The sequence below is a fragment of the Ursus arctos genome, unplaced genomic scaffold (assembly GCF_023065955.2).
Source record: "Ursus arctos isolate Adak ecotype North America unplaced genomic scaffold, UrsArc2.0 scaffold_23, whole genome shotgun sequence".
NCBI classification, from domain to species: domain Eukaryota; kingdom Metazoa; phylum Chordata; class Mammalia; order Carnivora; family Ursidae; genus Ursus; species Ursus arctos.
In genome coordinates this window covers 43992579-44005890 of record NW_026622908.1, presented here as the reverse complement: position 1 = coordinate 44005890, position 13312 = coordinate 43992579, and the positions used below count along the sequence as shown (strand labels likewise).

At 42.4% G+C, this 13312-nt stretch overlaps 1 protein-coding gene across 32 annotated transcripts in view; it reads right to left on the bottom strand.

The window, feature by feature from the left end:
• PPP6R3 (protein phosphatase 6 regulatory subunit 3) overlaps nt 1–13312 on the bottom strand; it is a 137863-nt gene that overhangs the window by 42991 nt on the left and 81560 nt on the right. For all 32 annotated transcript variants that reach the window (XM_026483004.4, XM_026483005.4, XM_026483007.4 and 29 more), the window contains 2 exons: nt 12612–12725; nt 1778–1907 (listed from right to left, as the gene is read on the bottom strand). In XM_026483004.4, the coding sequence (XP_026338789.1) occupies nt 1778–1907; nt 12612–12725 (244 nt within the window). The remainder of the gene's footprint in view (nt 1–1777; nt 1908–12611; nt 12726–13312) is intronic.

Here is a 13312-nt window from a genome sequence, read left to right as displayed (position 1 = left end):
CCTGAAACTAAGAGAAGTTGCAAGTGGTTTGGGAACACAGTCCTCAATCTTCGCAAAATCTGTGAGAAAAATGCAAACTCAGAACTTGCTTCTGGATCACAGCCCTGAAACGGGATCAACTTCAAACCCGTTATTGCCCATAAAAAGAAGTCTCTACACTTTGTTCACAGAAGACAGACACAGGACACTTGAGAATTTCACAGGTTTGAAAGGAAAGGGTGGTGAATTCTAACCCAGCAGCAAGGCTGCCATTTCCTGACTCCCCTGCCTGCTCCTCTCAAGGCTTAATGGAATTGGAAGGCTGACTCCTGTGCTCCACGCAAGGCAGCTCCACGGAACGGACATGTTAAAAAGCTTCCGGAATCTACTCATATACCACATCACGTAGTAAAACCACGTACAAACTGAACTCACGGACTCCTAGCAGTAAAAGAAAGGAAGCCCAGACAAGACACTGCCTTGCTTTTGAATCAGGACCAAGAATACAGTGTAAGAATCCACACTAGATGCTGCCTGTTGCCCACTTAGAAAGACAACAGGCAGCCAACAAAGACACAGGCTGGAGCACCTGCTCACACATCCTCTTCTCTCCCACCTCCAACTTCTACCTGGGATATTCTCTCCACATCTCCTAAATAAATCCTTTCTTTTTCTTTCCTTACTCTCTCATTCTTCTCACATCTTCCATGAAGGACGCCACTGATCATAACCACTAAACACCTACAGAGACACCGTCCCTGAGAGTGAACGCCAAACACTCTGGCCCACATCCAGCACTGACTGAACACAGACAAGACAGCACGACATAGGCAGGGCCCCTGCCTGCTAACTGGTAGCATCAGCCGTCTGAAGGGACCATCTGGAAGCTGAACTCGACTCCCTGCGTCATGGACATAAATTATTCTGTGTTCCCCCTCCACAAATGCTAAAATACACAGAAAGCATCTAACATAGAAGGGAGAAACTGGGATCCTAAATTCCCAATACCCCGCACAGTAGATGCTGCAGAGGCACGAACTGCAACAGCGAGGCCACCTGCTTGTGATGACATAGGGCAGGAGGAAAAAGGGAAGTATAAGAACTGGTGCTGGCAGGGGACCTCTCCCGGACCTGAGTCTTCCACAGAGATTCTAAAAGGAAGAGCTCCTGACCCTGATCTCAATCTCTGCACCACCCTTAGGTGCTGGGGAGCAGCAGCAGAACAGCACTTAGGGGCTGTGGACAGCTCTCTCTCGTAGGGCCTCACTGCCTGTCATTTGTGATCTCGGTGGGCTCCCTGATTACAGTGACTGTTGGATTAGCATGCGGACGCTCCCAATGGGAACACTAGCACTCCGAGTCACGCTCAGCCAACCAGTCCTTATATAAGATGACCTGCCCATCAGACTGATACACCCCTCCAACTCTGAATAAGGCAACTCAGTCTCAAAGACCAGTTTCTAAAAGATTAACCTTACCTCTAAAGTGAAAACAACATGCTATGAAAAGAGGACTGTTTATTTTATTGGCATAAAAGTACCAGAATTTACAGAAAGAACAAAAAGCTGAGTTTCCTAAGTAGATAAATATTTTGCTTAATTTTAATTCTACCCCATTCATCAATGTGGACACTACACATAGACAAAAGCAATACAAACAACTGGAAGAGCTGGTTTGTACATGCCGGTCGTAGCCGGTTCTATGACCCACAGGGTTCATATACTTTCTCATAACTGTTTGAACCAAATTATTGACCTGGCCAGCCACGACCCAGCCGTGCGTAAGGTAGCTGCCCTACCTTGGGTGGCTCAAGCAGGAGTTCGTGAAAAGATCCAAGTCTTCCTCGGATAGCTTCTAGAACACTCTTGTTGACCGAACAAGCCGAATGACTCATGCCTGGTGGACAGATCTCTATATGGCCTTCAAATCTTGAAACAAAGCAAGTTAATTTTATTATAATTTCAAAACAAATCAAGGTGCTCCCTATCAGCATGTAAGTAGATAACATAATAGCTACATAAATATGATTATATCAACATTTCTGGAGAGACAAGAAGCGGGTGTAATACAAGCTTGCTGGGGAGCAGTAACATGACCTGAAATCCACAGACCTACAGTATCAGGGGAGAAATTACATGGGATTTTTTCCCATTCTCCCAAACCTTCTAAGCTCTTTATACCTATGATACTAATAGCAGGTTTCTACCAGAAAATTTGGAAAGCAAAAGGAAGATTCAGATTGCTGAATTATAGGGCATAGCATACCGTGTGCCATTTGGGATGCTGATATATCAACAGGCCTGTATCTGTTCCATACAGTTTTCCTTGGGTAGCCAACATCGTTTCCTACTTTAAAAGCATAAATCACTCTTCCACATAAAGCTCAACCTATACTCATTATAATCTACTCCTGACAGGAAAGCAATTATGAGTGGAATGAGATGCTCAATCCCAATGGGCTTAATGAGCACATGAGCCAACGGGTCCTGCAGTGGGAGGAGGAAGGACCTCAGGAGGGAGAGGGTCTAAGAATGTGGGCGTGCAGTTCAAGTGAAAAGGCAGACACGAGAGTAGCACGTCAGTTGGACGTCAGTGCAAACCAGTAGTCGACGATGCACCTGCAGAGCCCAGCCCTGGATCCTCACTCACCAGCTGTGTGTTCTACAACGGACACTGGGAGCGTCTACACGGTCTCTCCCAGGCCTGCTATGAGGGGCGCGCTCACGCAAAGGGAAGAAAATGCCACCTGGCATGGAACTAACACCTGGAGAGCAATTATTAGGACTACTTTTGGAAGTATTCCAAATGTGTAAACCACTTCTAACTCAGAGCTGCACGTAACACCATTCAGAAATTCAATGGAATGGAAAAGAAAGGACTTTTACTTTGGTTAGTGTTTTTTAATGTTTAGGGGATTTAGTAAGTAACTGATGTGGCCAGATACAGCTTTCTTTTATTATAGTTTCTGTCCAGGGAGCCACGCCTAAAAGTTCTTTACAAGCCCATAATTCTAAGAGTATTTATACACTTTTCCTCTAGTACTTTAATTTAATACATTTGGAATTTATTTTTTACACAAAACAGGTATAGGTATGTTACTTCTTCTCAAATGGTGAGTCACTTTCTAAGCCACATTTATAGAAAATCCACATTTCCCTCCTTACGTGAAAAAGCATATAAAACCATACACCAAAACTCCTTAAGTATTCATATAAACTTTATTTGTTCATTTAATAAATATTTAGTGGGCATCATTTTCTGCACCAGCTCTGACCTGGGTACTACAGTCAGTATCCGCAGTGTTTAAGAAGACTTCCGCTGGTATCACGCCGTCACATCTCTCATAACAATGATGCAACTATAAGGCGCAGGAGGCGACTTAATCATTGGTATTGCTCAACACCTCTTGGCTAGTCTCACACTTTCACTCTTCCAAATGCATGTAAGAATTCGCTGATTCCAAAACAAAAACCATGTTGATACTTCCAAGCAGAACTATGTTAAATTTAGACGATGTTAAATTTGGAAAGGCACCAGAGATAACGAATGCTTTACGCATCGGAGTCCACTCCCTTTCCCTGCTGAAGAGCAATCCACTGTGTGGCTGTGCCGCAGCCTCTGCCTCCATTTACCAGCTTAAGGACACTCTGGGTTGTTTACAGTTTTGTGTGACTGTGAATAAAGGTGACATAAACATTCACTTACAATTTTGTGTGACACATTTTCCTTGTGACAATATCTAAGAGACTGCTGGATAATACAATAAATGTCCATTTAACTTTGTAAGAACTGCCAAACATTTTTAGAAAGCGGTCATAGGACTTTGCATTCCAGCAGTAATGTGTGAGACTTCCAGTGCTCTCCAAGGACCCTAGCACTGAGTACTGTCTATTTTGTTTGGCTTAGCTGTGCAGTGGGCAGAACGGAGCCCATCCCCTCCCCACCAAAGATATGTCTACACACTAATCCCCAGAGCCTGTGAATGTTACCTTAATTGAAGATGTAATTAATTAAGGATCCTGAGATGAGATTATCCTGGATTATCCAGATGGCCCCTAAATGGCATCCCAAATGTCCTCCAAAGAGAGGAGAGACAGACACACAGCAGAGAAGGTGATGTAAAGGTGGAGAGAGGTGGCCACAAGCCAAAAATTGCCAACAGCCACTAGAAGATGGAAGAGGCCAAGGGCTAATCTCTGCCAGTGCCCGGACGCAGCGCAGCCCTGCTGGCGCCCTGCTCCTGGACGTCTGGCATTCACGGCAGAGAGTAAGTGCCGCTGTTTCAAGCCACAGCTCGTGTTAATTTGTTACGGCAGCCACAGGAAACAGATACAAGTCACTCAAAAGGTGTGCAGCGGCATCGCAACGTGGTTTTAACTTGAATTTCAGTAATGACAAATGATGGCCATTTGTCGTGTATTTATTTGTATACAAATACATTTCATTCATTAAGTGTCTGCTCAAATCTTTTGACCTTAAAAACTGGATTGTTTTTCTTGTTATTAAAGTTTTGAGTGTTCTTTATGTATCTGGATATAAGTCCTTTCTCACACATGATTTGTAAATATTCTCTGACGGTCTGTGGCTTGCCCTTTTACTTTCACAATAGAGTCTTTTTTTTTTTTATAAAGATTTATTTTAGAGAGAGAGTGTGTGTGTGTGTGTGAGAGAGAGAGAGAGAGAGAGAGTGAACGAGAGAGTTTCAGCAGGAGGAGGGGCAGAGGCAGAGAAATCATCAAGCAGACTCCCCACCGAGCAGGACTGGAGAACTCAGGGCTTAACCCCAGGACCTCGAGACCACAACCAGAGCCGAAATCAAGAGCCAGATGCTCAACCAACTGAGCCACCCGGGCGCCCCACAACAGAATCTCTCACAGAGCATTTTATGGAATCCGCGTTGTCAACTTTTCGTTTATGGATCGGGCTTTGGTAATACATCTAAGACATCTCTGCCTAACATAGGCCATGGATGTTCTCCTGGAACATTATAGTTCTGGGATTTACATTTAGTTCTATGATCCATTTTGAGTTAATTTTTGCATAATGTGCAAGGTACATATTGAGGCCCCTCACCCCCTTTTTTTGCAGATGGATGTTCTAGCACCATGTGTTGAAAATGCTATCCCTTCTCCACTGAACTGCCTCCACATCTCTGTGAAAAACCAACTGACCACATGCTGTGTGGGCCTGCTTCTGGACTGTTTTGTTCCCAAGAGCTGTGTGTCTATCCTTTCGCTAATCCCACACTGTCCTGACTACTGCAGCTTTAAATCAGAGAGTGCCAGTACTCCAATTCTGCTTTTCTCTTTCAAAATTGTTTTGGCTACTGTATTTGCTTTGAATTTCCGTGTAAGTTTTAGAATTAGCCTGTTAATTTCTACAAAAACTCCTGCTTTGATTTTGACTGGAATTACACCGACACTGCAGATCAGTTTGGGGAGAACTGATATCCTAACAACACTGATTTTTCTAATCCACAAACACAGCAGCTCTCTCCATTTATTTAGATAGTCTTTGAGTTCATCAATATTGAGCGTTTTCGGCATTAAATCCTGCACACGTTTTGTAAACAGATGTATGTCCAAGTGTTTTCTTTTCTCTGTGCTATAGTTAACGGTATATCATAAAAATTCCAAATTCCAGTTGTTTGTTGCTATTATAAAGAAATACAACTAATTTCTTATGGGGTGCCTGGGTGGCACAGCGGTTAAGCGTCTGCCTTCGGCGCAGGGCGTGATCCCGGCGTTACGGGATCGAGCCCCACATCAGGCTCCTCCGCTATGAGCCTGCTTCTTCCTCTCCCACTCCCCCTGCTTGTGTTCCCTCTCTCGCTGGCTGTCTCTCTCTCTGTCGAATAAATAAATAAAATCTTTAAAAAAAAAAAAAAGAAATACAACTAATTTCTGAATACTGACCTTATTATATCTTGCAATTTTGCTAAATCTACTTGGTAGTTCTAGGAATTTTTTTATATATTCTTTAGGATTTTCTGTGCAGACAATCAATCCTGACCTCTGCAAACAGATTCAGTGTTCTATCTTCCTCTCCTGCCTTACTGCGCTGACTGGGACCTCCCCGCATGAGGCTGACTGGGACTGGCAATGGCGAAGATCCTTGCCATGTTTCTTGATTTTAGGGGTATCATTTTAGTCTCTGATCATTAAGAATACTGTCAGCCACGGATTTTTTAAAAAGGGGGCCTTATCAGTTTCTAAGATTCCGTCCACTACTAATTTACTAAGAGGTTTTTATCATAAAGGAATGTACTGAAATGACCAGATGGTTTTTCTCCTTTAATCTGTTACATGAGTTATACTGATTGACTTTTTTACTGAGACTTTATTTCTATAGAGCAGTTTTAAGTTCATAGCCAAGTAGAGGGGAAGGAACAGAGACTGCCCCCACATGTGCACAGCCTCCCCCATTACCAACACACCCACCGCACACCCAGAGTGGTTTATCCATTTCAATCACTGAACCCACAATGACACAACATAATTACCCAAAGTCTACAGTTTACCATCATGGTTCGTTCTCGGTGCTCTGCATTCCAGGGATTTACCCAAATCTATAATGACACGTATCTATCATTATGGTATCATACTACTTTCACTGCCCTAGAAGTCCTCTGTGCTCTGTCTATTCATCTCCCCACTGCCAACCCCTGATCTTTTCATGGTCTGCACAGTTCTGCCTTTTCCTGAACGTCACACGGTTGGAATCATGTAGTCTGTAGCCTCTGCACTGGCCTCTTTAAAGCTCTTAGTGATATACATTTAAGGTTCTTTCATGTCTTCTGAAGGCGTGACAGCGCATTCTTTTTCGCACTGAGGAATATTTGTTTGGATATACCACGGTTTATTTATCTACTCACCTACTGAGGGACATCTTGGTTGCTTCCAAGTTTTCACAAGTGTGGATAAAACTGCCATAAACATCCATGTGCAGGTTTTTGTGTGAACATCAGTTTTCAACTCCTTTCAGTGAATACCAAGGAGCTGGATTATGTTTAGTTTTGTGAAAACTGTCTTCTACAGGGGCCGTACCATTTTGTGTTCCCACCAGGCGCAAATATGAGTTCCTGTTCATCTGCATTTTCACCTGCATTTGCTGTTGTCAATGTTCTGGACTTTGGTCATTCTCACGGGTTGATCTGTGAAGGATGAATGAGCCCTGCATTCCCAAGATACACCATAGTTGGTCATGATATATTATCTTTTTAATATGTTGCTGGATTTAATTTGCTAATACTTTCTTGAGGAATTCTACAACTAAGCTCTTGTGGAATCTTGTTAGTTTTCTTTCCTGTAATATTTTGGTCTGGCTTCAAAGTAATGATGGCTTCATAAAGCGAGCTGGAAAATGGCCTCTCTTCCATATTCCTGTAGAGTTCTTAGATCTTTGGTGGAATTCACCAATGAAGCTAATCTGTGCCGACAGTTTTCTTTGTTGGAAGCTTTTAAACAGGAATTAAATTTCTTCGATAGGTCGAAGTCTGTTTCTGCTAGCTATTACTTTCTAGAGTGGGCTTTGGCAGTACTACTCCTTTAAGGAAGCTACCGTCTCCTCTAAACCACTGAAACTGTCTACCAAGTTGTTTACAGTACTCTCTTATTATTCTTTTAATGTCTGTAGGAATGCAGTTATGTCCCCGCTTTCATTCCTATAATGTGTATCTTTTCTACATTAAGTTAATCTGGCTAGATTTTAGGTCTCACTGATTTTCTGTACTATTTTTTCCTTCTCAATCTCTTTGATTTCTGCTCTTATCTTTATTATTTCCTTCCCTCTGCTCACTTTGGGTTTCATCTGCTCTTCCTTTACTAGTTTAAGGTGGGAGGTTAGATCGTGGACCCAAAACTTTGTCTTCCTTTCTTCTTCTTCTTTTTTTTGGTCTTCCTTTTGTAATTAATATAAACATTTAATGCTAGAACTTTTCCTCTACTACTTTCACTACATTCCACAAATCCTGACATTCCCTGTTTCCATTATTAGTTAGTTCAAAATATGTTCTCACTTCTCTTGTCATTTCCTCTTTGACCCTGGGGTTATTTAAGTGTGTTGCTTCATTCCCAAATATCCAGGGATATTCCAGCAATCTTTTTTATTGATTTCTAGTTTAAACCCATAATGGTCTGAATAAACACTGTGTATGATTAAACTATTTTAATTCACAACGGTTTGTTTGATGGCTCAGAATCTGGTCTATCCTGATAAAAGTTCCATGCGCATCTGAAAAGACTGTGCACCGTGATGTGGCCAGGGGACGGCTCTGCAAGTGTCACTCATGTCAGCCAGGCTGCCACTGCTGTTCCGGTCTTCCATACTCTCACTGGGTTTCTCTCGAGATGCTATGTTGATTTCTACTAGAACCATTTCCAACTGACAGAAAAATTGCAAAGGTGGTACAGAGCATGCCCACCTAACCCATACCCAGTTTCCCATTATTAGTACCTTACACTAGTACAATGCATATTCCAATTAATAAACCCACGTTGATGCATAAAATCCACGTTAGTCAGATTTCCTTAGTTTTTACCTGAAGTCCTTCCTTCATTTTGGAACCCCACCCAAGACATCACATTGTATTTAACTGTCATGGCTGCTCAGCCTCCTCTTGGCTGTGACAGTTACTCAGACTTCACTGGTTAGGTAGGTACTGTGCAGAATGTCCCTTAACTGAAATTTCTCTTGTGTTTTCCTCATGACCGCAGGGTCTCGGAGAGGTGTTAACACCACACAGGTAAGATGTCATTTTCACTACACCACGACAAGAGTGCAAACTGTCAACACAACTCATCGTTGCCTATTCGCTTTGATTATCAGGCTGAGGAAGTGTCTGTCAGAGTCACCGTCAAGTTGCTCTTTTTGTTATCTTTCCATACAGAACTCTTTGGAAGGAAGTCATGGTGTGTGTTCTACAATGAAAAGTGGGCAGTTATGTTCTTCCTCCTTGAGGAGGGAGCATCTACACGAACTGTCTGAAGTTCCTCCGCAGGGAAGATTTGTCTCTTCTCCGTTTACTTGTATCAGTGTGAGCTAATGACTATTTTGTACTTGGGTTCTAAGACAACACAGCTTTAGTTTATTGTACAAATTATTACGCTGTTGTTGCTGATTGTGTGAATCTGCTTTGGCCAATGAAAGCTCTTTCAGCTGGCTCCTGTGTTCCTCTGACATAACCCCTGCCACTTACACTGTGGGGTTTTCTAGGGTTTTTAGTACTTCCTTATTTTTGTACTACACGATGCTCTAGGCTCCTCTTGCCCCTCGTCGTAAAACTGACCATTTCTCTGAGAATCCCTGGTTCCTTTCCCTGGAGAATGGTGTGAAAAACCAAGATCTGGGAACTCATCCTTGTTCCCAGTGGCATGTCATTACTTCTAGACCCTTGTAGCCCACAAAGCAAGTCTTTTTGGTTTAACTCTTCATGGCTCAGTGTGGGTAATTTCTGATGTCCTGTACTAATTCTTTTCTTGAGTCGGTCCAAGTTCACCAATAAGCCCATAGGCATTCTTCATTTATGCTGTGGTTTTTAGTTCTAGGATTTCCATATGATCTTCCACCTCTCTGCTCAAATTCCCCACCTGTTCACATATTGTCCATTTTCCCCACAATCTTTTAACATGTTAATTAGAGTTACTTTAAATTCCCTGTCGGACAGTTCCAACATTTTTAAATCTAGTTCTATAGACTACTCAGGCTCGTGAGTTTTTTGGGATTCTTTTTATCTTGTTTGTGTTGCAATTTTTGGTTGAAAGGTGGACAAGTTGTGTAGGAGTAGAAATCGATGTAAGCATTATTTCTGGAAAGAACATATCTCTTTTTCTCTAGACCTTTAACGTGGGGTTTAAATCAATCTAAGGTCAGCAGCTGAACTAGGTTTGCTAGGACTGACTTCCCTCAGTGTGTTACAGACTTCAAATGCATCTCAAGTTACTTTGTATTTATAGTTAGGGCTGGTTTGCCAAGTTTTTCTCTACGTCACTCTTTAGCTTACTCTTAGCTCAAGTTCTTCCCTTTAAGCTTGCTCCTGTGCCTGACAAAGTCTCCTCCCACACTAGCCTGTCCTGTATCAGCTGACTGCTGTTGTTACTGGAGGCCTGGCGGAATGGGAGCAGCGGGAGAAATGCTATTGTTTTGGTTCAGCCTGTCTCAGGCAGCTGAAGGGTCCCTAGGTCTCACTGACCCTGCTTCAGTGGAAGAGGATCTCTAATAGTTGGTGCGTGCCCAGAACATGTCCCTGCCTCTCCCATGGGCTACAGGATTTTTTCTGGTCCCTTCTCCCCACTGCAAATGGTCTTCACCTGTGTCTTTATGACTACGGGATTTCCTTAGTGGCCTAAGAGCTCCGTTCAGCAGGCACTAGGGGAAGGACTATGGTGGGGATTCGTGCATTTTCCCCAAAGGCTGCTGCTGTGTTTCCTGAGGCCCATTCTGCAAGGGAGGCTTTCTCTGGCCTCTCGGCCTGCCCCGCCACAGCCATTTCCCTGAGAAGAGCCTGCAGGTGTGCGCGAATTCCCCTGGCATCTACAGCTCTCAGGTTTCTTTGCCGTCCTTGTCCCCTAGGGAGCTCTGGGAATTACCTAGCCTACTACTGGTCTGCATTTATGGAAAACGTATCTGAACTCTTAATTTTACCAAGATGAAAAATGAAACTATGAAAGTACCCCAGGTCCTTGGTGTAAGGTAAGAGCTAATATATACTAACCTACCCCTTCTCCTTATTTCTTGAGTTTTATTAAAATAATCTAAAATGTATTGTTTTTTCCAACATGTGGCTTATTCAATTATTCATTCTGAACATTTAACCTTCACATTCATATTAATAATAATTTTCAAACCCTATCCATTTCATTTATCATCACTTTTATGAATATTATTCCTTTAAGTTCTTTAACTTATTTCTGTTTGGTTTTGGTCAAGTCCATCTTCAGGTACTTCACGCTGGGAACAAAAGCCTGATGGAACGCTGTGGTCGCAGAGTCAGGGGAAGGCCTGCTCTGCCCTCACGCATCCTAGCAGTCAGCAGCAGTGCGCCAGGGGCACGGTCCTGCCCTCTGCTTTCCGCCTTTATTTCGCTTCACATATGAGATGCCTGGCAATCTGATTTGCTTTGTGGTTGACCCATTTTCTCCTATCCAGACACTTTTAGGATTTGTCCTTTCTTCTTGGGATTCATAAAGCTCATCAGGAAAAGGCTAAAATCTGAGTGCTGCCCTCCCTTTTAAATTTAATCTTGCTTAGCATCTGATCACTTTCTGATCTGAAGACAAGTTCCTTCTGGTCAGAAATTTCCTTCTATTGTTTCTCTTTTTGTTCTATCTTCTCTGCTCTAGATTATATAATTATGTGTTTTCTTTCTTCCATTTGAAAAGATGTACCTTTTTTCTCAGATTTATTCCTTTCTCAAGTCAGGGTAGTTGATACAAGCCTCACAGCACCATTTCAGGTGCTTTCAAACCATCTGAAGAGATGGTGCAACTGTCGTGAAGCCTGAGAAGCAAGAGGACAGTCCTGCACCACTTGATTAATACCTTAAAAGTCACTGGTTACATTCTTTAAAATAGAATTTGCAGGAGAAGACACAGACAAAGTCAAAATTGCAGACACAATCCCCAAATTACAAGAGCTTTGAAGCAGTGCTGCCAAACTGCCCTTCCATTACCACTAACCAAAGACTCAACAAACCGGGAATAGAGATTAGGAATTTGGGAAGTGGAATGACTGTGTTCACTACTTTGCTAGAAACCAAAATGACATCACTGAAAGTACATCCAGAAACCCCGGAGGGCTGATATTTTCATATGCTGACAGCAGCCTCCTCTGTCCTCTTCATGCCCTCTCGTTTACTGGAGAAATCTAACAGTGAGTGAGAAAATACAAACTCTAATCTCTAAACCACATACTCCTGGAGTGCTCACATATACATACCTCTTTAAATCCTCATGCTCCAGGGAACAGTCAGAAAATTCTGACAATTAGTAAGTGAATTAGCACTGGACATGAACTGTAAAGAGTAACATGATAAACATCACCTGGCTGGGCCAGGGCACATACATGGGAAAAGCAGACCACACTTCTGATTCTGAAACACCTGACACAAATCTGTCCTTAAAGGCCGTAAGCCACCTGCCCACCCATTTTAAAATAGCCTCACGAACTGCAGCACCCTCACATGTGAAATCCCCGAAGAACCAAACTGAAGCCTCAAGTTAGTATGTGTAGAAAAGAATCATAAGACAGAAAGCATCCTTGAACTGCCACTTGCAGGAGAGAGAGCTGCCCACTGACCAGGAGGAACACCTACTTTCAATTTCATAATTGAGAAATACGCTTCTCTTGTGTTACATGTTTTGTTTCTGACACCACTTGTTATAGCTACCTTCTCATGCTACTTCAAATAACCAAACACTGCCAGTAAACAGCGCTCACCAAACACTATCTTAACTGTATCCCTATATCCCACGCTCACAGGAAACTAACTCAGAGTTCATATGACGGAGAAAGACTCAGCACCTGCAATTCAAGGGCATGAGATTGTAGCATATCAACCAACAACTCTTAGTTTCTAGAAAATCTAAAAGCAAAACAAAATGGCTCAGCATTTGTAAGACAAATGGAAAGCTTACGTGGGCCGCCGTGTCTCAAGTAAAGTCAGCAGTATCTGGATTGCACTGACTATGGCTGATTCATTTTTCTCCTTGTGGAAAATATTTGATAGAAGCTGCTCTATAATTTCTTGCCTAGGGAAACAAATAAATAGTCAAGTCCTAATTGTAACATCAATTAACAGTAACGTCAGAGAAGAAGAGCATGGCACCAGTAAGGCAAGTACTCTACAAGAGCTCAACCTCACTTGGGCATATCTGTTTCACTTAATATTTAATTTTTAATACATTTATTAAACTAGACAAGTGATCCTGCTTATTCTAAAATCGAACTCTCCCTCATGTGTTCTCCTACTCCCGCCCTCCTTTCTGGAGAATCACCTGGGCCCTGCTTGCCTTTGCCAATCTTGTAGAGCCAACAAGTATTTCAAGACTGGAAGTCACCTTCCACTCAGACCAGGGTGCTGGTGGTGGTGGCTGTGGGTGGTAAGAAGATTTGGAACTCTTCAAAAGGGGGGAATTTTTCAAAAAAGGCTAATTAGAACCCACAAATGTCTTCCCACAAAGGCATTAGTGTATAATTAAGATCTAAAACACATAAAAGACAAGATCAATTGTTTCGTTTTACCCTATAATTAAAATTTGGTAAATCAAAATAATATGGTACCAATGAAGTGGATTTGCCTGAACTATTGCCCAAAATGTATTTTCTATAGGCTCTT